We start from the raw sequence: 25,383 nt of genomic DNA on the forward strand, positions 1-25,383 counted from the left end.
CGCACCAACTAACTATTCATGGCTGGCTCAATGGGGTAACAATACGTTGACAAGATGGTACATTAAACTACGCTTTGCCGGTGGGAAAAATCGAAAATTGGGATCGAGAACTGAACGCGCTACGGGTATGCGAGACGCTGCTTTTACACCAACAGACGACACCCTTGTGGGAAAATTACGCGGGGCGGCCAAATTAATTCACGTCAACAAACAGAAGTCTACATAATGGACAGCACGGCATTATGCAAAAAGACCAGGTAACAGAAACGAGACCAACTCGCGGGGGGCGAACCCGTGAACTTGTGGCGAGGCAAGGCCAGCCCGAGTGATTTGGCCGCCCGGTTTTTATTCACACGCCGGCCTATCGTGACCGTCCCACTCGTGGGCATTGTCCCAGAAGCTTAGTGATGCTTTGATGCGGCAAATGTGGGTGCAAAGACGGTTGCGTCCGGAAAGTCAGCAACATGACGCACCTCGAGGGAGGAGAAATCGCAGTCAATGATGTCAACTTGAGTGCCTGCAGTAGTGCGAGCGGGCAGCAGGCAAGCAAGCAAAGAACCAGCCACTTCTCGTGTCGCCGTCAACGGCCTTGGTTTCTCGGAGCACGTTGTCGGGTCCGTGGTCGAAAGGGCTCCGTCAAAACCGGCCCACGGGCAACGCTTCAAAGCTTCTTATTTGTCTTTGGGGAGACGGAGGGGGGAGCGTGGGGGGAGCGTGGGGGTAGCGAGGGGGGACTGGGCGGGGGCGGCATCGAGTTGTCATGATGCGCTCATGGTTGCCACCTCGAATTCAGCACGGATTACGGAGTGCTTGCGTTTGGGATAACAAGCAAACTGGGCCGTGCCAGGTAGACATGTTTCATAACTACGACAAGGCTTAAGCATAACATAACGGTGAGGCATGGTAGGTGTGGGCGATCCATAGACAAAGCAGACAAAGCTTCAGGTGGGGGTGGATGTGATGCGGTGGGACAATCAAGCACCTGTCTGTGTGTCTGTCGATGAGGCTTTATCTTGTTCGATGCCAGATGCAAGCAGAGTACGGTCGACCTGCACAACCTGTCTGGTGTTCCTCCCTGGGTGGTGTACCCGCGTGGATACACGGTATGCTCTGCAGAGTGCGTACAGCACGATGCTCAGATGCTGCATCGTTCCCTGGCACAACGCGCATCTCACACAGAAAGGACATCTGGAAGTAACTGGGAATAAACGCAGCGATTTCGGCACAGGACCATGTGTGTGGCATGTGCCAAAAGGAAAGGCGTCTGGTGTCTTGGGCAAGTGCGCGTGGACTGGGGAGGCTGCGCTTGAGGCCCATGGAAATAAAGGAGGAATGGAACGACCAATCGCCCCCCATCCGAGTTGGGTAAGGGCTTTCTTTTCCTGGCGCAAGTCACAAGACGCACGCCGTGCCCAATATGATTGCCCCCTTTGACCCGTGGCACCTGGCGAGCCCCACAGGGAAGGGGGTGGGGGGGGGGGGGGGTGGAAAGGTTGCGAGTGGCCAGTGGCCAACCAGACCCTTCCTTCTAGGCTTCTACTTCTATTCTTGCTACATGTATTGATTCATTCTTATTCTTGTGCAGATTTTCGCAGCCGACTTGAAGCCAAAGAGTAAACTTTTCCTTGGAAAAAGGCCAGGTGGGCCCCCGTATCCCTGCCGATACCGCCCGAGGCGGCCTTATGACCCATGCACAAGACGTCTTGTTCTGGTGCTGAATCATGGATTTCGTGGCGGATCACAATCCTGCCATGCTTACTCCGTACTCCGTACTCCGTACTCCGCCCCGAAGCGAGCAGATGCCCACCGTTTTCAGATGCCGGTTGACCGTTCTTAGATGCGGAGGACGAGGCGACTCTCGCCGTGCTGGGCGCTGCTGCTAGCCACAAATCAATGCGTCCGTCTGGTCGGTCGAGGATGCCTGAAATCAATAAATACACTTCCCCCTTTCATCACTCAGGCCCCAGGGATACATACCTATGTACATGCCAGGCCCTTGCCGAACTTTGTCGCTAGATTCACGCCCCTCGGGCATTCTCCTACCACCGACGCCCCCCTCCTTCTGTTTTGGCCCCAGCCAGGGCTGCGCAACACAAAGCGCCGGAAGGGTAACACGTGTAGCAACGCCATTACGCATAGCAGCTGTGTGGAACCGGCCAATCCGAAAAAGGGGGCGTGTGCGCATCACTCCGTGCGTTGGGGCTGGCTGGCGTCCCCAAACCCAGCAGGGCATTCCTCATGGCCAGGTGGGTGGGCGCTGCTGACTGCTGACTGCTGACTGCTGACTGCTGACTGCGGACTGCGGACTACAAGGTTACGGACTACGGACTACGGCGTGCCCAGGAGGCAGACACCTCGGAACCCTTCTGGTTAGGGGTTACGTTAGGAACCTCCAGCCAGGTACCCAGATACTTATGTGCCCGAGCTGGAGTCCGCCACTTGGGGGTATCCGAGCACTTGGCAACAGTCAATGCCGACGATGCTCCCCAAGTCCCAACCAAACGTCAACAAACGTCTTACGCTTCTGAGGGAGAGGGAGGCCGTACCCACTACTAGGTGCCTTAGGTACCTCCTACCTATACCTTAGGTACCTACCTACCTACCTCCTACTGAGTGACGCCTGGCAGGATCCGTGCCTCCTCCCTCGATGGGCTGGCTTTCCTGTCTTGCCCGTGCCTGGTTTGTGTGGTTTTGTCAGCTGGAGCCTTGCTGCTTTGGCTGGCTGCACCGCAAGCTTTGGCTCGGCTGCTGCTTTGGCTGGGGCTGGCTCGCTCGCTCTTGCAGTTCAGTTCAGTTCAGTTCAGTTGACGCTTGCCGGAGCCAAGTGCGCCTGGTCGTTCCAGGTCATCATCGCCTTGCCTCGTCTTCCCTCCTCCTCCCCCTTCTTCCCTCTTCAAACAAACATCAAACGATTAAATCCAGACCACCCGACTTATCGAGAGTCCACTGTCACAGTCCAAGGTAAACGCGCCAGCTTTGCCAGCTTTGCCAGCTTTGCACCCCCGTATTGTTCGTCTAGCCAGACCGACAGACAGAAGCCGATTCCCTTTCATCGAAAGGCTTTCCATAACGTCAGGTACGTACCCACCAAGCTCAGTGACCTTCCTCTCCCAACTTTGGCTCTCTGGAGTCTGGCACCCCCGAGATTTATGACTCAACAGCCCAAGTTTCTCCTCAACGTGCTTCGTCTGCTACCACACAAACCGCGCCGTTATTCGCCTCTTTGGGCGCACCATCTGTTTCCTTTTCCCTTTTTTTTTTTTTTTTTTTTTTTTTTTTTTTTTCATTTTCTTCTTTTGTTTTCTTCTTTTTGGCTCCTCTTTTTCAATACATTGCCAAACGGTGCCAGGCTGACCCGACCGTATGCTAACTTCGCTGTGGCTCCCTCCCGTGTAGACACCCGTTTTCCTAATCGAGAATCGAAACAATTTGTCCAACATGGCTTCCCTGGCATCAGCTGCTCGTGATATTCCCCTAGCCTCCTTGAGCCGAGACAACTTGACTGTTGTAGCGGCTTGGAGTGACTCGGCGACTGTGGCACGATCTCATACCCTCCCGACACCCCCCAACTCCATTTCTCCTGCCTTGCCAGCTCATGGCTTAAAGGCGCAACTACAGAAAGCTAGGCTCGAGCCCGTCGACTCGGACTTGGACCTGCAGGACAACGCCAGCAGTCACGATCGGTCCCTGTCCCCAACCGCCCTCGAGTCGGCAGGCGCCATCACCGGCACCATGCTTGCCAAGTACCATTTGCCAGAAATCCTGCTCAACCACGGGCCACTGGCCATAAGGCACATCATGGGCTATTTGACAACATCAGTACCTGGCTTCTCGGGAATCCCCCCGACAAAGGCGCGGAGGCTGGTGGTGAGTGCGTTGGAAAGTCGAGGAGGAGAGGGAGGAGACGTGAATGGCAATGTAGAGTTTGAGAAGGTGGGCTGGGGGCGGTGGGATGCCAAGCGCCGGCGCTTCGCAAGCCGGCATCGCCAAGGCACTCCGCCCTACTCTTTTGGTTCCGGCATCCCCATCTCCTCCAAGACTGGCGCGAGAGGGGCGAGAGGCTCCTTTGGAGCAGATGGGTTTCAGTTCTCCCACGATGGAGACGACATTCACATGTTGATGGAGACGGAAGCCGACAAAATGTCCCTGGATGGTTCGGCGTCCGCTTCGTGCTCGGAGGCGCCGGAGGAAAACGTTGTCATGAATGACGATCCGGAGGATGTGACGGATGACGAGGACTGGGCTGCCATGGGCGCGGCTGCTCTCCGAGCCGAGTCCTATCCCAGCAGGGCTGCTATCAAGTCGCATAGTGCCTTTTTGTCTCCCAACTTTTCCCCGGTTACCGGATTGCGGACATTTTCAGTTAATTCAGGAATGGCGCGACCACCTGGACCAACGAACCTCGACTTTTCGACCCTCGCTGGCGCATCGGATGCCCAGGAGCGCGATGCCGTCGAGGCCCTTCTCAGGCTTGGTTCTGTATAATAACAACTTGCATACTATCGGCGTCGGGGTCCTTTTTACATCTTTTTTTCTCTTTCGACTGTTTTTGACAGCAAGGCATGGGCCAGGTACGATTTTCAACCCTTTTGACTTGTTGGGATGCGTCCATAATGGATTGGTTCTCGGGTGACCGGTTCGCGGGCGGACTGACGACAGGAAACCGTATCAAACACCAGCTCTGAGGCGGCGGCGTCGGCAGTTGTTTCGCCCAACTTTGATTATGATGACACGGCTTTTTATTTACACACGTTTATGCGGTGGCTTTTTTTTTTTTCGATTTTGCTTTTACACGGTCTTGGTCCTATGTGCTGCTCACCATGCGGACACATGATGCCGGAATTGCCATGGTTGACCGATTCAACACAAAGGGCAGTGCCAATCAAGAAAAAATGCAAGAAGGAAAGCAACATTCCCACTAGGCAGCCATGCCATGTTATGATAACCGGCTTGTCTGGGTGGTATTTCATGACTTGCCATCGATTCACTTCGTTTTTATTCACACTTTTAGAATATCAAAGGGACGGTCAGGGTCCTGCAGCAATGGCTTCCAGCAATGCACATGAAGAATCCATCCACCCGGTTGTCGATGGTGACTTGTGTTGAAACGAAACATGGAAATGGGAACCAACGTTGGCACCGGGATTCCTCATCATCCGTCAATTTCACCCACTACATTAATGTGGCCTAATTTTATAAAAAAACTACAGTTACAAATTTTGAGGGATGGAGAAAGGAATACTACATACAACATTCTTCGTATCACAAAAGAGGAACTTGCGATGTGGGGGTGAGGGGCTTTATCGCGTTAACTGTGACAACCAGGGTCGGTTGAGAAGTACAAATACGACGAGATGGCTATGGCATTGAAGGGAGAGGGGGAGGGCATTTGGCATCGTCATTTGGAGTGAGCCAAACAGTGGAGGGGAGGATAGCTTCAACACGCCTTTTTTTTTTTTCCCTCGCTTTCCCTCGCTTTGGAGAGGGCCGCTGAGATATCTTGGAGCTTCCAGGGGATCTGCGGGCAGGGCAAGAAGATCTCATTAATGAAAGCGTCAAGCTCCTCTTTCCCGGCAGATCATGTCGGCATCGGATGTCATGTGCAGCAACATGTGGATGTGTACGGACAGCCACCCACCCAAGCATGACGTTCCGAGCAATGTAGCCCCATGGTCCAAGTATTTCTGTCGCGGTTGAGCCCGGCGTAAAGTGCGCGAATAGTGTGGCGGATTGGCAAAGACGATCAAGGCTACATGTATGGATGCGATGTAACAAGGCTCGGCGATGACATGGGGGGATCGTCGGGCGGTGGTGAGTCGACCGGACCCCCCTGTGATGCTGATACGAGTTGGATGACGGACGCGTCGCGGAGCCCGGGAACGGAAGCTGTGTTTATGAGGCAAGCTTGGAACGGGGGCTTGAGAACGGTTTGACGCATCTACGCTTGTGATGTAGAGATAGATGCCCGGGTAGTTTTGGTGCATCTACCCACGCTTGCGGTGTAAAGATGCTTGAGAACTTGTAATGCATCTGCTACATATGCGACGTCAAGATACTATGTAGGAACGTTTTGGCGCATCTGCAACGTGCGACGTCGTAATGATTACTTGAGAGAAATAGTTGATGCATCTACATGCGCGCAAAGATACTCGGGCAACGTTCCAGTGCGCCTCCACGTGCGATGTAGATGAAGGGCGAGAGGTCTCGGAACGGCTGGGAGGAACAGGTTGCTGCGAGACGAGACTACGGTCCGGCTTTCAGGGAGCGTGCGTGTTGTGTTGTTTGTTGTAGGCGCCTGGTTTTATCGGCTTGACAAGATATGCCTAGACGGTCGTATCGACACGTTTCATCTAGTCTGGCGCGGGGGACGGGAAACTCTTGTCCGGCCTTTACGGAGCATGACCTGTTTCCATGGCAGGCCGGGTTGTCGTCCCGCGACGTCTTGGCAATGGAGGGCCCGGCGGATCGTCAGGCTGGACCTGCGCTTGCACCTGCGCCTGCACCTTGGCTTGCACGGGGACGACGGTGACAAGAGATTGCCGAAAGGGGCAAGGAGAAGACGTGGTGAAGGGGGGTGGGAAGCAGCGGAGCAAGAAGGCAGGCAATGAGAGATAAAAGGGGCCGCGGGGTCATACAGGTCATACATATGGAGGCAGAGGCTTGGCGTCTGGTTAGACGTCATGCGATGACAGCATCACCAGGAATCAGCGAAACGGCGCGGCCGTGGTCTTCGTCGAAAGCCAAGTCCGCGACACGTGGGCACCTGCGTCCGACTCGGGTGCATCCTTGACCAGGGCCCCCGTCTTGTCTTGTCTTGGGTCGCAGTCGCTGCGCCGTTGATTCTGGGATGGCGTCGCGCGGGCTTGCTGTCATGTCAGTTGGGTTGATGGCTGGGATGGCTGGGATGGCTGGCGTTGCGAACCAGGCCGGCGGAACACCCCGCCGGGGCAGGATTTTGATTGTCCGATGGATATTGACGGCTTGGCAAGCGCGGTACCTGATGCCAGCTGACCTGTTGTTGTTGTTGTTGTTGTTGCTGCTTTGAGACAAAGCAGCCGGGCCGTCTTCAACGACGGGACAGTCAGCCGAAGCTGACCATGATGACGGCGCACGATGATGATGATGGGGCCGTTATGCAGCGTGCAAGCCAAGGACGGGAAAAATAAACGCGCCGGGGGGGAAGGGTCGTCATGACCTCACGACGGATGGGTTGCTTTACACGCAACCTTGTGCGAGGCGGAAGCCACCGGGCTTGGGCTTGTTCGGCGGAGCCGAGCGAGGGGAAGTGGTTTTATGCGATGCTAGGGAGGCCCGGCTAACACGAAGAATCAATCCGCCCCCTCCCCCCCCAAGCAATCAATGGCAATCCATTCCGTGGAAAATGCACCGCCCAAGTTGCTGCATTCCAGTCGAGGAGGCAAGACCAGACGGCTGGTGCGGGTGCAGAGGCGCGTTCTTGCAAAAGGTCCGCGCGGCCATCAACGATGCGGGAGGAGGAGGCCTGTCAATCAGGCCTGTCAATCAGAACCCAAAGACAGACCAACCGTGGCATGCCGGCATGCATGGATGCAGAGGTAGCCAGAATCGAAGCGCGAATCAATCACAACTCGCGGGAGGGGGGGGGGGGGGGGGGGGCCAGCAGCCAGCTCGTGTTTTTGGGTTTTTGGGTTTTTGGCCGTCGAGGGGGGCCTTTGCCGTCGAGCACCTGCTGTCTGGTCGGAGCCGGCCGCTTTCGCGCCTATGACACGAGGGGGATGAGCAAGCAGAAAAGCTCAACTGACTTTGGGGGGGGACCTGGTTCCTGAATGACTCGCCATCGCCACATTGCTGCTGCCACTTGGGCAACGTCCAGCCGCTCCGGCACGCCGTTTTTGCCGCCGACTGCAACGGCGGGAAAGCGAACGGCAGAAGCAGAAAGCGTGCGTCAACGTCAACGTCAGTTGGGGTCTGGTATTCCAAGCGTCTGTTCTGTTCCTGCCAAGCCGTTTCGCGCGCGGCCTGGCTGATTGCGCCGCCCTGGCAGCTCCATGTCCTGGCTGAACCTACTAGTGAACCGTTTTTTTTTTTTTCCTCCCCTTTGCCCCCGGCGGTGATGGGTGATGGGTGATGGGGCTATGAGGGATGGGGGGAAAAGAAAAGAATAGAAAAAAAAAAAAAAAAAAAAAAAAAAACCCTCCTGGACAACCAATGGAAAAGCGGGGCACGGCTCCATTGCCCAGCCTTTGCCAAGCCCTTGGCAGTCTTGGCAAACATGCTCCGCCCACCGTCTTGGCGTCGGCCTCGTTGTCAATCAGCGACGACTTCTGGCTGACGCAAGGATGCCGCACGCCAGACCAAGTGCCTGACTGACCCATTCGTTCTTTGCCAAGGCGTGCCAAGACGCTCCAAGACGCCCCCCTGCTACGCCCTTTTCGTCTTGGCCCAGCTTTTTGTGAGGGACGCGCACTCGCCCACCACAACCTTCAACGAGGTGCCTTCCCCCCCCCCTCTGAGCATTATTTCATAAACCCAAGTTTTATTTTTTTTTCTTTGTTTTTATTCTTTTGCTGCCATCTTGCTGTCGCCGTTTCTCTCGTCTCCCCAGCGCAAAAGGAAAAAAAAAAAAAAAAAAAAAACTGAATCTTCCAAAGTCGTCTTGCCGTTATTTCGTCGCTGGGCCCTCTTCGCTTCTTGTTTGCCCCTCGACAGCATCTGACAGCAACTCACGACTCTGGCACAAAGTGGCCACGGCCCTTTGCATCCTTCCCGAACATGACGTCCGTTCAGGTCTCTTTGGCCGCGAGCAATGGCGCCGACTCCAAGATTACGTCCGGTGCCTCCAGCGCATCCCCCAACGCTTCTCAACACAGCTCTACCGACGACAACTTGACCTGCCGCTGGAACCATTGCAACCAGGTCTTCACAAGTCCCGATACTCTCTATGTATGTATCCGTATTCCCACGGCTTGACCCCTAGTCTGGTTTAATAACCTGTCCCGTGCAGGACCATATTTGTGACCGCCATGTTGGCCGCAAGAGCACCAATAACCTGAGCCTTACGTGCCAGTGGAACTCTTGTCGAACCACCACCGTCAAGAGAGACCACATCACCTCTCACATCAGAGTTCACGTTCCGTTAAAACCTCACAAATGCGACATGTGTGGCAAGAGCTTCAAGCGTCCGCAGGATCTGAAGAAGCACGTCAAGGTAAGACCTGGAGTCTTGTCGCACTCAACGTCGTGGGAACCTTTCGTTGCCATGATGCATCATGGACCACGAGTCTGACCAGCATCGCCTTCTAGACCCATGCCGATGATTCGGTTCTCTCGCGTTCCAGCCAAGAGCACCTAGGATTCAACTACAGAGCCCAAGGCCCCAAGGGTATGACTCCCAAGCTGCTTCCCCCCCTTTTTTCTCCCCTTTGAAAACTCGCGGGTAGAGCAAGACCACAATGAACGTCGCTGAGTGAAATTCTCTCTTGATAGGCCCCAGCTATTATGACCACAACGGTCAAATGCGGAGCAGCGGCTTCTCGCATCCGAGTCATGGTTACTACGCTCCGCAGCCTTCCACTGGCTATGGTTTGTACTTCAATCAACCCCCGATGAATACGCCTCGTGCCGAGAACATAAGCTATAGCCCCGCCACTGCTGGCGGTGGTTACGACCGCAAGCGCGCCTACGACATGGTCGACGAGTTCTTTGGCAGCGCGAAGCGCAGACAGATCGACCCCAACTCGTACGCCCAGATCGGACGCTCGCTTTTGCCTCTGCACGGGTCCCTTTCTGTGTCCAATGGACCCATGACCACGACCACCACTACCGAGCAGTACATGCCTCAGCATGCGCCAACCATGATGCATCACGGCCCAGCACCGACTCAGAACCCGCTTGCCCAGCAGTACTTCCTGCCGATGCCGAACGCCCGCACGCAGAAGGATCTCGTCCATCTCGATGCCATCCTGGGCCAAATGCAAGACACAATCTACGAAAACGCCAACCACGCCACCGTGGGTGTTCAAATCCACAATGGCGGCGACAACAACAACAACAACAATAACGGGTTTGGCGGTTATCGGCACAGCCACTCGCCAACCGTCCTGCAACGAGCTTCTCCTACGGGTCTGCCCGTTTCGGCCGACGGCTACCATCATCACTCGGTGTCTGCCGGCATGCACTCACCTCTGACGGCGCTTTCCTCGACCGGCACCCCTGCCGTCACGCCGCCATCAAGCTCCGTCTCGTACACGTCTGGCCAATCTCCTAGCCCGTCGGCCTCGTCGGGCCTGTCGCCTCAGTCCCGCCACAGCTCCATGGCCTCGTCTGTCATGTACCCTAGCCTGCCGACAAGCCTCCCCGCCGTCAACCAAGGCTTCGGCCAGTCAACCACTGCCACTCTCGGCCCAAGCTTTGACATGAACGAACGACGCCGGTACTCTGGCGGCATGCTTCAAAAGGCTCGAACCATTCCCCCGATCCGCCGCGCCGAAGAGTCCAGCGGCCGAACAACGCCAAAGGCTAGTGACTCGGCGGCGCTCTCTGCCGGCTCACCCTCGTCGGAGTCTGATGCCAGCGAGGTGACCAGGGAGCGCGAGGAGCAGTACGACCGCTGGTTGGAGAATATGCGCGTTATCGAGACCTTGCGAGAATACGTCCGTGGCCGACTTGACCGAAAAGATTTTGATGCCGAGGAAGCGGAAGCGACTTGGCGCAGGGACAATGATGCTGCGGATGTGGAGATGAAGAGCCCTCCAAGACAGTTCCCCAGTCTCCGAGAGGGCAGCTCGTCTCTTTATCCACGCCTGCCTGTTCCTGGTTCCTGAGTTGGAAACAGGAAACGCGGGGACATGACACTGGCCCCCGGGGCTATCACGTAGTACAAGGACGTTTGAAGCAACAGGCTGATGGACAGTCGAGAATCGTAGCTTTGGCCCGCATGTATTCTGTTTATATTTTCCCTTGTAGGTTTGATCTGACTGGGGCATATGCTGCCATGTACCAACGAGAATGGGGTCGGATGGGAAAGGAGTGGTTTCGAGGGCATGGGGAAAACGGGATGAATACCTGGCATGTTTGGGATTTAGCTGACGACCTGGCATATGACTAGGATGCGAAATGAATGGGGTTTTTTTTTTTCCTGCACGCCCTGCGACCCTTGTGGTATAGAGATGAGTGAGACTGTCGCCGGCCAAAGAAGTGCAGAATTACCGACCCGGCCCGGCCCGGCCCGGCCCAACCCGGTATGGTATTGGTATTTTCTCGGAAAACAAGGGGTATTATTATCTCGTAACGAAAGCCCGCGCAGGACGCGCGCAGCGTGAGCCAGGCTACAAAAGTTCGATGCGGCTACCATGCATGTTGGCAATGGTAAAGTATGCTTCAGCATCAGCGACGGGTTGGCGTGGCGTCGCTTGGCGCAGCATGGCGCAGCATGGAGTGGCGTGGCGTGGCGTGGCGTGGCGTTGGGCTGCACGGCACGGCTTTCAACGGCTATGGGGTACAAGGAACTTGAAGTTGACATCACATCAGGCTTGATTGAACTTTGGACCGGGCCGCAGTTTGCCGGCTTGACGCAACTCGACGGAGAATAACGGAGCAGCAGCAGCGGCATTGCAAAGCGATATGCATGACCCATGACGGCGGTGCCTTGGCTAAGACGCGCTGCAGGTAATGACCAGATGATGGAAAAGACGCAGAGTTTCTGATTGACGAGCCTGGCAGTCTGGGACCACCAGTCAAGTCAGTTTATGGCTTACATTGCCGCCGAGACAGTAAAGGGCAAAGGGCTGGAAGGGAAGTCCAGCTTCAGAAGAGTTCCCGACTCGTAGCGCTCTACGGCAACGGCAACGGCAACGGCAACAGCGACAGCGACAGCGACCACCTTGTCTATATCACAGCCAAGTAAGAGACGGCGCGGAAACACAGGGCCCTCCCTCCCTCGGGACGCCTTGCGTCGGACCACCGGACCCCGCGTCGTCGTTGTCGTGACGGCGAGGAAACGTCAACGCAGGCAGCCGGCCCAGCCGGGAAGGGGAGGCAAAAAAAAAAAAAAAATCCCCCCCCCCCCCACGGGCCTGCTTGGTTGGTCCACGATCGTGGGGAACTTTTTTTTTTTTTTTCTTGCGCCTGCTGCGCCAGACGGCTCGGGTTGGTGCAACGACGATGGTTTCTATCTCGTGTACTGCGGGACGGGGGTTCCGTTGGCTGGATGGCGGGCTGGGGGCGACTTGGGGAAGGGGGAAGGGGGAAGGGAAGGAGCACCCTGGGCAGGCGAGGTGCAAGGTTGCCATGGGAAGGGGGAATATATAAAGGGTCGTCAGGGATTTCTCGTCGACAGCCTTTTTATGTTTGCACGCACGACAGACAGACAGGCAGACAGACAGACAGACACATCGCATCTTGCACGTGCCTACACCAACCAGCCTGGACCCGGAAGGCAGAACCAAGCTTCATCTTGACTTTTCTCTCTATTTCTTGTATTTCTCCCCGTCTACCACTTCCAGACTACCACCACTGCCGACAACGCTGCACAACACATTGCCGTCATCACCGTCATCACCGTCATCACCCACAAACAAAATGCGCTTCACGCCTTTCGCCACCGGCATCGTCTGCCTCTTTGGCGCCGTCCTGGCTCACCCCCTTGCCCAGTCGCCCGCCGACGCCTGCTGCTGCTGCGATATTTCCCGCAGCGTCATCAGCTGCAACCTGTCGGTGCTGGAAAAGGACTGCGTGTGCGCGGCCGTCCAGTGCCCCGACGACGCTCCCGTCGTGTACCAAGACGACGGCTCCGCCCGAGCCCCCAGGCCGGAGGCGCCCGCGTCATCACCGGCCGTCCGGGACGCTCGTCCTGCTGCTGCCAAGAACGCCTGCTGCTGCTGCGACGCGGGCAAGAACGTCATGAGCTGCTCGCGAACGATTACAAGGGACGACTGCATGTGCGCTGCTGTCGAGTGCCCCAGGAATGCGCCGTGGGTCTGGGACGACGGCAAGCTCATCGGGAGCAAGTAGGCGCGTGGTGACGGCGCTGCTTCTGCTGCTGCTGCTGCTGCTCCTGCTGCTGCTGCTTCTGCTTCTGCTTCTGCTGCTTCTGCTGCTTCTGCTGCTTCTGCTGCTTCTGCTGCTTCTGCTGCTTCTGCTGCTTCTGCTTCTGCTTCTTCTGCCAAGAGAGCCGTTGCCGAGACTGGTGCTACCGCAGCCGGCGACAAAAGGCTGCTTGCTGCTTGCTTCTTGCCGTGTTGCAACGCAGGGATCATGGGGATTATGCCAATTTGCCAGATGCGCGACAGAAACGACTTGTCTGTGCGACGGTTGTTGTGCCCCCCCCCCTCGCCTGGGATGCCGAGGGATGCCGAGACTGGTCCTTGTCAAGGCTTCGGCTGCCGACGTTTTGAGAGATTTTTCAACTCGGCAGTATCACGTTGACGGTAGTACGCGGGATGGAAAAGTTTTTTTCTTTTTTTTTTTCTTTTTCTTTTTTTTTTTTTTTGATTTATTATTATTATCTTTTTCTTCAAATGAGCTGTTTTGTTTGGTTCTACAGGCACGGGATTAGAGAAAAGTACAGACACTATGACTTTGGAGGTAATGGCATAATGAAATGGGATACAGTACGACACGACGAGGTTTGTGCACAAGAGGAATAGGGGACGGGGATTTTTAGATTTATTCATCTGCTCTTGGCTCTTGCTCCTTCTCGGCCTTTTCTTCTCTGGAACGCTCGCCACATGTAAAATGGTAATGTCTCTTACAGAGCCCTGTTGGCATCCAGCCAGCCCGTCCCTGGCAGCCCCTTGTTTGCGCCGAGAGACCCCCCAACATGCTGCTCCGTGGGACCACGGGCCGCATCACCATGACTTGCGGCACGGGGCACGGGGCTGCCGCAGCAATCACACGGCGACTTGGCCGGCCTGTCGGGGGAGGCGACGGATGATGAGCATCGTCAGAGATGGCAGGGGGGGCATGTAATGGCATGACGGCTGGACTAGACGCTGTTGCGGCCGAGGGCCCGGGGCTGCTGCGATTTGACGAGCTTGAAGCAGGCGGTCGGGCCTCTACTCCGTAGGCTGGCCGCATCAAGTTGTTGCAAGGAGGTTTCGGTGCGAGGTTATGTAAGGTAGGTAGGTAGGTACCTAGGAGGTAGGTAAAGTACCAGGTAAGCACTGCGAGCGAGGCCTTTTGTCTCGGCACTCGCTGCGGGTTTCGCAGGGGACATGCTGGGGGGACCAGACCAGACCAGACGCTAGCTGCATGTGAGATGCATTGATACTGCACCAGCGGGCCAGGCGTTATCTGCAGGGGCCATCCCGGCCGTCCGACTCGCCTGCTGCGCCACATAGCTTTCAAGTTTCTTCCAGTGGCGAATCAGGTACCCAAGGTACCCAAGGTACCTAATGAAGGTACCTTAGGTACCTAAGGTACATAATGTACCGGACCAGACGCATCAATGCATGCAACGGCCGGCTGACTGTCTGCAAAGGGCCCCAGCGCTCCCCCGTCCAGCCAGCGTGGCGTTTCTTGTTTCTTCCGGGCTCACTTCGAGAGGCGGCCCCATCCATCCATCCATCCATCCATGATCCATCCATCCATGATCCATCCATCCATGATCCATCCATCCATGATCCATCCATCCATGATCCATCCATCCATGATCCATCCGTCCAATCATCCATCCACCCATCCCTTGCTTGATGATTTCAACTGTTTGGTCCCGGCTAATGAGTGCCCCAAGACTCCTGCGCCAAGTCGTCGACGGAATCGATTTTTTTTTTCAGAGCAGCTCTCGCCGTGTCCATGCACCCGCTGCTGCTGCTGCTGCTGCTGCTGCTGCTGCTGCTGAATGCCCAGGCCACACTTACCATGAGAAAGAGGGAAACAAAGAAACAAAGAAAAAAAAAAAAGAAAAAAGAAATCCACCGTTATACAATCAAAACCAAAGAGGGGAAGAAGAAGGGGGCCACAGCACAGCGACAGCCGAAGCGAGCCAAGTCAGCCCGAAGAAAAAAAGCTGCAGCGTGGCGCTGGGTGGGGGACAAAGAGGAAGAAGGGCAACAACAGGCTGGGGGGGGCGGCCCACGAGGGCTTTTGAGAGGGGATGGGATCGACAAAGGCCGGCGAGCGAAAACCGAAACCCGATGGGCCCTCGGCAAGTCCCCAGGCAAAGGGGGCCGGCACAAGGGCTGGCTTGGCTAGCATTGGCCACACCGTCGCACTTGGCGCAACTATGCAATGCAACAAGGTGGGCGGGCTGGTGCGTGCCAAGTCGGTGGCTTTCGTCCGTCTGTCGCTCGCTTTGTTCCTTTGCTTTCGTCTGCCGCCCGGCAAATGTTTGGGACTTCGTGGCCCGACGCCAAACTGCTGGGTAGGGAAGCTGGGACTGAAGCCCGCCGAGACAGAGGCTGACTGAAGCAGAGACTGAAGCAGAGACACAAGCAGAGACACAAGAAGAGGCCGACTCAGAACCGAGGCAGAACAGACAACCGACTGAATCAGAGACCCCCCCCCAGGCAGAGAACCCCGAGGCAGAGACCCCGAGGCAGAAGCACGAGACTTGTTGCAACCAGACTCGTCGCGACCAGACTCGTCGCAACCAGACTCGTCCTTCTTGCCCCCTTCCCGCGCCGCCGTCCCCGACATGGCCATGAGATGAATCACCGCCAGCCAAACGAGGAAACAACACGCCTTTGCTCTCCCCGTCAGCCCCTGTCCCTCATGCGCGCATCGACCCGCGCATCGACCCGCGCATCGAGTGCTCCATCATGGATCTGCCGCCTCTCTTCGACGCCGTCGATGGGCAGACGGCCCTGTCTGGTCCTGCGCGCGCCTGCTCCGCTCCCGCAAAGCGTCGACGCCCCGCGCCCTCATTGACTGATTGTTGCCGCACTTGCCGCTTGCGAAAGGTGGGAGCGCCAGAGTCTTGTTTCGTCCTCGTTCGACTTGCCCCGGGCATCGTCGGCCGGCATGCCATCATCATCCATCGTCTCCCTTGCGCTGCCCTGGTTGACGCGGGCCCGTGTTGAGGCGTGTGCAGCCCAAGGCAGGGGTTCCCGTGATATCACACGGACTCGTCTTGACCAAAAAGCAAAAACCCAACTACTCCGTTCTCTTCCACTGGCTTTGAAAAAAAAAAGAGAGAAAAACAAAAAAAAAAAAACTGCCACATCATCCTCCCCTTTTGATTTCTGAGAACCAGGGAGACGGGCGCGGCATCCAGGGGCGCTAATCTGTATCGTGTGATGCACAGGTCAAATGCTCAGGCAACCCTGGCGAGGGGCCTTGCAGCAACTGCGCCAGGCTGGACCTGACGTGCGGCTTTACCGCTGCCGAGGACGACGACGACGTAGCGAGTAAGCGGGCATCCCGAGGCGTCATCACCCCGTGGCCACCTTTTCAGCACCGCATCCCGACGCCGACGCATCGTTGACGATTGCTGACTTGTTTGAACGGCTGCAGTCTCGAGAACGACTCCGTCGTATAGCCATACCGAGGCCGGCACCTTGAGGAAGAGGGCCCAGAGGGCCTGCAGCCAGTGCCACTCTCACAAGACCAAGTGCTCGGGTAATCTGCCGCGGTGTAAGCGATGCGAGTCCGGCGGGCTGGCCTGCGAGTACACTCCCGCGAAACGACGCTTCACCAACGTTCGCTTCCGGAACCCGTCGGCCAAGTCCGAGCCCGGGAACACGGCCAAAGCCAGCACCAACCCAGAGCCGAACCAGGTCAAGTCGGCTCGTCGAGGAGACGCCGTTGCCAGTCCGGCGCCGGGTGCTGGGAGCGGCGGGAGCAGCCCGTTTGCCTTGATAGCCAACGAGTCCAACCTCGGCTCCGAGTGAGTTGAATAACCTCCCTCGCGTTGGAAAGCTCTACGTTGGAAAGCTCTACGTTGGAAAGCTCTGCGTTGGAAAGCTCTACGTTGGAAAGCTCTACGTTGGAAAGCTCTACGCTGGAAAGCTCTACGCTGGAAAAAAGGCACGAAAAGACAATCATTCCTAGACAGAGCTAAATCCCCCCCCCCCTGGCAGGGAAATGCTCGTGCGGCGCGATATTCTCCTGAGGCACGTGGACGCCTACATGGGCTACATGTACTGGCTGCCCTGCCAAGGCTACCTGCACCCCGAAACGACATATCGCGAGATCCAAGAGGGCGCGCTCGACCCGACCGTGGCCGCCGCCGTATGCGGCATCACGTCCGTCTTTGTCAGCCCGAGCGACGCCGGCGGCGAGTTTGGCACCAAGTGCAGCGCCCACGTCGAAATGTACCTGTTCCGAAACGGCGACAAGTTCTCGGACAACCTGCTCCTCCTCTTCGCGCTCAGCATCACCTTCAACCTCATCCGCGGCGAGTTCGCCAAGGTCTGGCAGTCCTTTGGCGTGGCCTCGAGGCTGATGCTCGGGCTCCGCATCAACTGGGACGTCGGGCCGCGCGACGACCAGTCGTTTGCGCAGCAGGAGTCGTTGCGGCGCGTGGCCTGGCACCTGTTCCATCTCGATCGCATGCTCGCCGGCGGCTACGAAGAGTACATCTCGTGCCGCGCAGACGTCATGAGGATCGCGCTGCCCTGCGCCGAGGCGGCCTTTCGCGAGAACAGACCCGTCAACGCCGAGCGGCTGTACGACAAGCCGGGCAACCACCCCAGCACCATCAACCTGCACGCCTACCAGCTGCGCCTGATAGACCTGCGGCACCGAATACAAGTGTTTGTAGAAAATCCCGGACCAACACCCCCCCTCCCCCCCCCCCCCCCCCCCCGTCGACCCCTAGCATCCCTCCCCATGTCTGCGCAAAACATGGGCAGCACGGCTAACACAACCGCTTCAGCACGACCAAGCGCCTATGTGCCGTCGGCCCGGCCACGCAGTCCCAGCTAGGCGCCTCCAAGATCATGGCCGACATCAACGGGCTGCAGAACGAGCTGACCCGGTTCCACATGTCGCTGCCCCCCGAGATCCTGCTCAGCGACCAGACCGTGGCCAAGTACATGGCCTCGACCGAGCGCTGCGGCTACGTCTTCCTCCACACCCACCTGGCCATCAGCCACATCGACCTGTACCGCTTCTCCCTGCCGGGCCAGCGGGACAAGGTGCCCGCCGAGGTGCTGCGCAGGCTCCCGCCCGAGTTCATCGCCCGGTCGCAGAAGCAGGCCGTGGCGCACGCCATGTGCCTCGGGCGCTTCTGCGACGCCATCCAGACCGAGGTCGACCAGATGCGCGACACGGGCAGGCTCGAGCTGGCGGGCGACTACTCGACGTTCCAGATGTCGACGCACTGCGTGCGCGTGCTCCTCGTCGCGCTGCAGCACGAGCTGTACCGCGACATCACCGACGTCACGACGGCCCCGTTGTGGCGGAGCGTCGAGGTGGACGAGGCGCACATTCGCTTCCTCGTCGACGCGGTCCAGCGCGTCACCCGGCCGTGGTGCTGCATCCTGAAAGTGGCCCAGCAAGCAGTGAGCACAACCCTCCCGTCCCCTGCCGCGTTGCTGCATCGCCAAGTCATATCTCGTTATTCTGACATGTCCCGTCCCCCTCCCTTCCCCCACCGCCTCCTAGTACGACCACAACATTGCCCTCATCGAAGGGTTCAACAAGACGCGCAAGGTGGCCGATCAGCGAGCCGTCGAGACCATGTTCGCCGGCAAGCCGGACAGCGCCCACCCCTGCTCGCCAGGCCCCGACGCCATCCTCGAAAGCATCGCCGCCACCGGCAGCCCAGACGAGCACGCCGGACGCGCCCTCTCGCAGCGGCCCTCGAACCCGTCAACCCCGTGGATCGCCGCGCCCCCCGACCCCGGGACCGCACTGCATCAGCATCAGCATCAGCAGCGTCAGCAGCAACCCCCCGGCATCCCGCTGTTCCTCGCCCAGGCCAGGAACCGGCGCGCCAGCGGCGCCTTGCCCCCCACGGCGGACGCGACCTCGCCGCTGCCCGACGCGCAGCTCGCGCCCGCGCAGCTCGCGCCCGCCCAGCAGCACATGTACGCCGGGGACGGCTACGCCGACGACCTGGCCAGCCGGCCCTACGGCCAGGGATGCTACGCCCACCCGCTGGGGGACTACTAGACCTTTGCTGCTAAACGCCCTTGCAGCCTGCGAAAAAAAAAAAAAAAGAGATGAATTGCTGTCGGAGGGGGAGTGTCGGTTGAGCCGGGAGCGAGGTCTGCTTTTGCCGGGGGAAGCGGTGTCGGGTTGCAGAGGGTACGTTCCGACTGCCCGTTCTGGCTGTCCTTGGCTTTTTTGCCCCGGTGCGAGAATGGCGGGAGGCGAGCCGGTCCCGCTGGCTTTTCCACCCACCATGGTTGCGATGAGTCAAGAAAGCATAGCGTTCTCGTTTGGCCTGTCCTGTGCATTGCGAGTTTGCTGTCCGTGTCGTCTGTCCGTGTCGTCTGTCCGTGTCCACTGTCCTGCTTTCTGTACTTGGCCTTTACATGTTCTATTCTCGTCCTTTTCCCTCTGTATGGCATCTTTGCTGTCCTTGTACGGTATCCCCGTCTTTTCCATCCTTGTCCTTTTTATCCTTTATCCCTTATCCCCGTCTTTCCATCTTTCCATCTTTCCATCTTTCCATCTTTCCATCTTTCCATCTTTCCATCTTTCCATCTTTCCATCTTTCCATCTTCCCATCTTCCCATCTTCCCATCTTCCCATCTTCCCATCTTCCCATCTTCTTATCCCTCGCCCCCCGTCCTTACGGCCCTCATGCACCCTGAGCCGGCCGGGACAAGCGCCACGACGAACCCAGCCCGCGTCGGGGCATGGGCTCGCGCAAACAAAACGCCGGGGAAAGCTGACGCCCGGGGCCCCGAGGCGGGTGGGGAGCGTGGCGGCTGGGGGATCTGGGCGCGTCTCCTGCGAACCAGGCACCGAGCCGGAGTTGCTGGTGACTGAGGATGGTTGAGGAGGGCTGACCGACTGGCTGACACTGGGGACTGGAGACTGGAGACTGCGTCCGCGTCCGCGTCCGGGTGGAAATTGCAGCTGGGAGCGGCAAGGGGCGGGAATCAGAAACAAATGCAAGGATTTGGGCAACAATCACCCCAAGGCATCAAAGAGCAGCCAGAGCTCGCTTCACTTGATACCCTGCTCCGCCTCCCGCGCAAGCACGTCACAACACGTCACAACACGTCAAAACACGCCAAGCATCGACTGTACACGGGCAGCCGGCTTCAAACAGTACCCGCAGCGGCTCTGCGTAATTATACACTATCAAATATACACCTGTACCGCAGTAAAAGCGCCAATATCCCACATCTTGCACACAGATGGCAAAGCTGCTTCCATTATCGCTGCAACACTTGGCCCCATGGCGTTGCTATGTACTGTCCGCCTCTTCCCCTCCCCAGCTCCAAAACAAATGAGACGCGCTCATGTGGATATCGGCTGGCTGCTTTATCTGAATGTGGCCGTTCCCAAACATCACCCCCTCGGTGTCTTGAGAGCCGAAAATATTCTCAGCCACGTTGAAACTAGCCCAAGCCGGCAATCTAATGCGTCTACCGCACAGTGCCGACTTATAATCCGGGGGAAACAACAAAAAAGCGTCGTGGACAATAACGAAAAGAAAGAAAGAAAGAAAAAAGGAGCTGTCGGATTGGCCAACAGCGGATCGAAAATGATAAAAGCCAACAAATGTTATCGACCAAGGGACGGAAACGCCGATGCAGGGGAATGGTTGTCGTTTACTATGCCCCATGTACGCTCCTGAAAGATTGCCGTGTTATCCGGTTTGAATAGTCAAGAAATTCACCCCAGTCCATCGCCAGGGTTGCGAGGCTGATTCTTGGTCATGAACAACACGACGCGTGAGAGACAAGAAAAGCGTGACGGTCGGATAGTGGTGATCCTGAAGATGGGAGCCAAAAAGAAAAAAAAAAAACTGATCAATGAAAGTCGGTCAACGTAAACAACAGGACGTCGCTCGTTTGCCTTATTGGAACAGCGTCCTGTCCTTTTCCTTCAGCCCACCAATATGATCCATGTCAATGGTTTGGAACTGGCCCTTGGCTTCCTTCTCGTAGGCTGGTAATTGCTCCTCTTGCATGGGTTCTAGCCCAACCGTGGCATTGTCGCCGACTCTGACAACCAAAACTCGCCCACTCTTTGTACGGCCGTTCTCGTCGGGTTCGTCGGGGAAAGTAATGTGTATTTGCGGTACATTGTCAGGTGAGTGTGGCGGCAAGTTGGGATTTTGCAGCATGGGCTGGCCATCGCGGCCAATGTAGTAGACACTTGACCGTCCATTGTGGGATGTTTCAATGGTAAGACTAGGGGGGTTCCGGGTCTGCTTGACGTCTTCGTAGGTCGGCAAGGTTGCGCCGCGAAGGCGTTGGAAGCGGCGGCGGACAAGGAAAGAAAAAAGAGAAGCGAGAAGAAGAGCGCAGAAAGCGACGCCGAGCAGGATGATCATCATGTTGATCACATTGTCGGGAGCATCCACCCCACGACGGGACAAGGTCGGAGATGACGGGATGGCGGGCTGCTGGCCGCCGAGGAAGCGCGACATCCACGGCCCTGATGCTGCTGACTCTTGGTTGGAAGGCATCGCGCTGCGAGCCGTGGTGTAGCTAGTTTCGATAAAAGAGCTGAGGATATGTGGGTTGGGGAATGTCGGAGGCATGGTGAAGGTCGATAGAAATCAAGACTGGACACTGCCAGAAATAAGTCAAGGTATGGTCTGGTTTTGGGTAGTTTGGTTGTTAGCACATCAGCAACATGTCAATGTCATGGCAGTGTGGCGGGATTTTGAAGGCTTGGGTTTCAACCGATTTCCGGAGGCAAATCCTTTTTCCGAAACCAAGGACCACCACCCATTCATTCCCTTGGAAGGTCGGACGAAGATCACCCATGGGAGAAGGGAAGTCGGGCAAATGGTAGACTATAACGCACCGGCCGGCCGACCGACCGACGACGGGTACATTGGTGGACGTGGTCGACCAGTGACGTGATGTTCGGGTGAGGCGCTGACCTGCCAGGGGTCAAGAAAAAAAAAGGCAATTCCTGAAACTCGCAGGCAGCCACCTCCATACCAGTTCGTGCCACAGACGGAAGGGCGAAACAAGAACTAGCCCGCCCCAAAACAAGACGCGGCATAATGTTCGACGAGGGTGGAGACGGGAGGAATGAAGAATAACGCTGATGATGATGATAACTCACGTTGGTTATGATGCTGGCGGGCTTGGTGGAATACGGATGGGATGGTCAAAGGCTAGACTCGCGATGCATTCCGTAACAAAAGTGGGCAGAGGCGGTATTTGGCGTAGGCTAGCTGGAGCTGCTTCGGGTCGCGGCGAAAGGATTGGACGGATTTCCAGGCAAAGGAATGAAGCTGGAAAATCCAAAAGTATCTGCCAAGAAAATTAACAAGGAGCTCCAACAGCAAAAGAGGGAAAAGAAGGAGAGGCTGAGGAATTCAGCAGAGGCTTCAAGCGACCCGTCGGCACGTACAAGAAAAAAAGGATATGCGGGAGAGATAAGATTCAGGAGGTGAGCGAGGGAAAGGGGGGACAGCAGGCAAAAGGGAGAAGGAGAGGAGAGCAAAGGGCGGGCGGGCGGAGCCGCGGAGGCAGCATCGCCAGGCACGGACTGGAGCATGGAGCCATGGATGATGGAGCCACACACAAACCACACACAAAACCACACAAAACCACACAAACTTGCTAGGGCTGCTTCTATCGATCGCATGCATATTGATCAATCAATGCCATGAGCCAGCCATAACCAGCCTCAGCAAAGAGCCCCTGGAGAAAATGGGCCCGATGGGGATGGGGGGGGGGGGGGGCAACCGGCCAGTAGAGAGCCTCGCTTGGGACCCGGTGTTTCTCCGCAGGCGCCGTGCCGCCTGGGCCATCCAACCAGCATGAGCATGTCACGAGGAAGAGGGAGCCACCAGCCTAGCCTCCCCCACCCACACTGAGAGAGGGCAACGCAACGAGGGAACCGCCTAGAATCGGGGGCATTCTGCAAGGGACCGGCGAATTCCATTGGCTCTGAAATGAAATGCTCCTAGTTGCAAGGCCAAGGCCAAAGTCACATGGACAAAAGGCATGGTTCGTGTCGTGCCGTCACCGTCATCCCTTTACGCCCGGGTTCCTGTTGCGCCTTGTCAACGTGGGCCCCTCGCCGATGACCTGCTGTTCAAAGTCCCGTCCCGACTTGTTGTTGTCTGTGCTGTTGTCTGGAAACGACTGGCAATCCGGCTGCGTTGGATGGAAAATTTTCAAATTTCCAAATTTCGTGCTGAAGCGCTCGCTTCATGTTGTCTTCTCCCCAGCCCCCAGCATTTCCCCTGGCCCGAATGCACGCTAACCTTATCTGGCTTGGAGTTCCTGCCGTCAATTGTTCCCAGGCGAACCCCGCTCGCTTACGCCCAGCTGCTCCACTGTGCCCGATACTGTGCCCCTACTGTGTCCGACCCTAGACAAGCATGCGAAGCAAAAAAAAAAAAAAAAAAAAAGGGAAGAAAAAGGAAGGAAAACAGACGGACAGAACAAAACATCAACCGTTGGCGATTTCTGTACATGACTGCTGCTACCGAGGTGGAGAAGACGACAGCAGGATCAAGAGCCGATCACACCTAGGCAACTACCACATGAACGTTCATTTCTTCACACCACCTCTTGAACCGTGCCATGTTTCACTTGTTTTATTTTTGGCGCATCAATATCAAGACAGGGCCGTCAATAGACTCGGCTGAGCTCTTCCGAGTTCCAGCCTCGATTGCGAAAATTGGGAACCGGGACTCGGATGCGGATGCGGGTGCGGGTGCGGGTGCGCTTCATCATGTCTTCTGACGCCTTGATGAAGACCAACGTACAGACCGTCGCCACAATATAGGACAGCAGTAGTGGCGGGACTCGAGTTTTGCTCCTCGCCGGGAAAAGACATGCCCGGGGCAAACCAGGTTCCCAGACGTCCGTCCATACATGACACGACAACCAACGCGTCGCTTTGGTAAACTCGAACCCGCCCGTCTCCGGTGCTCTCTGTTTTGAAGACTGGAATCATTTTCAGCGCACAGTCATGCCTTTCTCGGCGGCCGTAGGAAAGACCAGACACTTATCTATTTCTAGGGTTTCTACATTTAGAAAGCTGTCAACGCTGTTGTCGTGTGACTCGTGCCCGTGCCCGTGCCCTTGCGCAGTCGCACTGCCTGACTCGGCGTTCTTTTGCCGCCCCCGGATGTCGGTGCATCGCCTCGCATTCGCAATTCCATGCTGCTGCCGGCTGGCCCCTTGGACGCGAAACACGCCATCATCCCCGTCTGGGAGGACGTCGCAACTCCATCACCAAGTCTGAGGACGGCAGCGGCAGCGGCAGCGGCAGCGGCAGCGGCAGCTTCAAACCTCTTCACCATCGCATAAGCTTAAACGCATGTTGAGACGAGTCATTTGACAACGGGATTCCACTTGCAGCCAGGACTTGCATAACGGGAGTCCGGATTATGCGGCAGCTGTCTTTGGGCCGCTGACAACCATGCAACCGCGGAGCGTTACTTGGGAGCCGTCGCTCTGACCCGCCAACGTTGCGTTGCATCCGGGCTGAAGCGCCAATACAGCGCCAATACAGCGCCAATACAGCGCCAATACAACGCAAAGTTGGGAGACCATGAGCCTCGCCCCTTTTCCTTTTCCGCTCTTACCTTTGATGGCAGCAAAGCATCGTGTCCAGGCTTTCTCCTCCACGGAGCAGATGCACATCTCCCATTCTTTGGCTGTTGAAATACGACAAGCTGGATCCTATCCTCAGGTGATGGAACCAGCCCTGACAAGCGCGTCGTAGGGCTGATTCCCAGGCGGTATATCCAAGGGCAGTACATATGTAGCCATGGATGAGCGGGGGAAAAAAAAGAAAAAAAAAAGATGACTTTCCAATCTATAAAGCTACAAATATGCCTTGTCGCGCGCAGTGGTACCCGCTGGGGAAGATAAACAAAGGCGAGTTGCAATGTCCGCAAGACATTGGCCACGCTGGTTTTTCTGCCTGCCATCTAATCCCACCCAACAGAGGCAGTTTTGCCCGGGAGAGTCTTGGGACGGGGGAGACGGGGAAAGCCCAATCTATCTGACTCTGACGCCGCGTGAGAAGCAAGACTACTGGTTGTGTGGCTTGGCGATGCGATGCGATGCGATGCGATGCGTCGCGGCGGCCTCCTTGTCTGGAAGTTTGACAGGCCAGGGTCAATGGCGGTGACAAGTTGCGGTAAGTGAAGAGACTCGATTAAGGTTTGCGTTGGCAAAAAACCACGCACGAGATGGCCCAACATACATGCCATGCCTTAGTAATTCTCCGTTAGCTGCCGTGTCGATGCTTCGGATCTGGCGATTTGCGACGGGCTACTAAGTTTAGCGTGGCGAGGCCCCCCGAAAACCTTGGCAGCACGGATCACCCCATCTGTTGCCGGCCCCTCTCTGC

At 56.9% G+C, this 25,383-nt stretch overlaps 6 protein-coding genes across 6 annotated transcripts; 4 read left to right on the top strand and 2 right to left on the bottom strand.

Annotated features, from left to right (window-relative positions):
- Window positions 1-3,438: 3,438 nt before the first annotated feature.
- UV8b_04014 (uncharacterized protein) lies at window positions 3,439-4,485 on the top strand (the record flags this gene model as incomplete). The annotated part of the gene is made up of 1 exon (XM_043141512.1): window positions 3,439-4,485. One exon carries the CDS (start codon window positions 3,439-3,441, stop codon window positions 4,483-4,485), a length of 1,047 nt encoding a protein of 348 aa, XP_042997446.1.
- A 4,266-nt stretch (window positions 4,486-8,751) lies between these two features.
- UV8b_04015 (uncharacterized protein) lies at window positions 8,752-10,802 on the top strand (the record flags this gene model as incomplete). The annotated part of the gene is made up of 4 exons (XM_043141513.1): window positions 8,752-8,922; window positions 8,984-9,187; window positions 9,283-9,361; window positions 9,466-10,802. 4 exons carry the CDS (start codon window positions 8,752-8,754, stop codon window positions 10,800-10,802), a joined length of 1,791 nt encoding a protein of 596 aa, XP_042997447.1.
- A 1,812-nt stretch (window positions 10,803-12,614) lies between these two features.
- On the bottom strand, window positions 12,615-13,235 carry UV8b_04016 (uncharacterized protein; the record flags this gene model as incomplete). The annotated part of the gene is made up of 1 exon (XM_043141514.1): window positions 12,615-13,235. The coding sequence occupies one exon, from the start codon at window positions 13,233-13,235 to the stop codon at window positions 12,615-12,617; it is 621 nt and encodes a 206-aa protein (XP_042997448.1).
- Window positions 13,236-15,737: 2,502 nt separating this feature from the next.
- Window positions 15,738-19,035, top strand: UV8b_04017 (uncharacterized protein; the record flags this gene model as incomplete). Its single annotated transcript, XM_043141515.1, has 6 exons — window positions 15,738-15,878; window positions 16,223-16,325; window positions 16,432-16,804; window positions 16,998-17,672; window positions 17,795-18,422; window positions 18,526-19,035. 6 exons carry the CDS (start codon window positions 15,738-15,740, stop codon window positions 19,033-19,035), a joined length of 2,430 nt encoding a protein of 809 aa, XP_042997449.1.
- A 948-nt stretch (window positions 19,036-19,983) lies between these two features.
- On the top strand, window positions 19,984-20,677 carry UV8b_04018 (uncharacterized protein; the record flags this gene model as incomplete). Its single annotated transcript, XM_043141516.1, has 2 exons — window positions 19,984-20,164; window positions 20,235-20,677. The coding sequence occupies 2 exons, from the start codon at window positions 19,984-19,986 to the stop codon at window positions 20,675-20,677; spliced, it is 624 nt and encodes a 207-aa protein (XP_042997450.1).
- A 222-nt stretch (window positions 20,678-20,899) lies between these two features.
- UV8b_04019 (uncharacterized protein) lies at window positions 20,900-21,589 on the bottom strand (the record flags this gene model as incomplete). Its single annotated transcript, XM_043141517.1, has 1 exon — window positions 20,900-21,589. One exon carries the CDS (start codon window positions 21,587-21,589, stop codon window positions 20,900-20,902), a length of 690 nt encoding a protein of 229 aa, XP_042997451.1.
- Window positions 21,590-25,383: the final 3,794 nt, after the last annotated feature.

Source organism: Ustilaginoidea virens, chromosome 3 (genome assembly GCF_000687475.1).
Source record: "Ustilaginoidea virens chromosome 3, complete sequence".
In the NCBI taxonomy this organism is placed as follows: Eukaryota; Fungi; Ascomycota; class Sordariomycetes; order Hypocreales; family Clavicipitaceae; genus Ustilaginoidea; species Ustilaginoidea virens.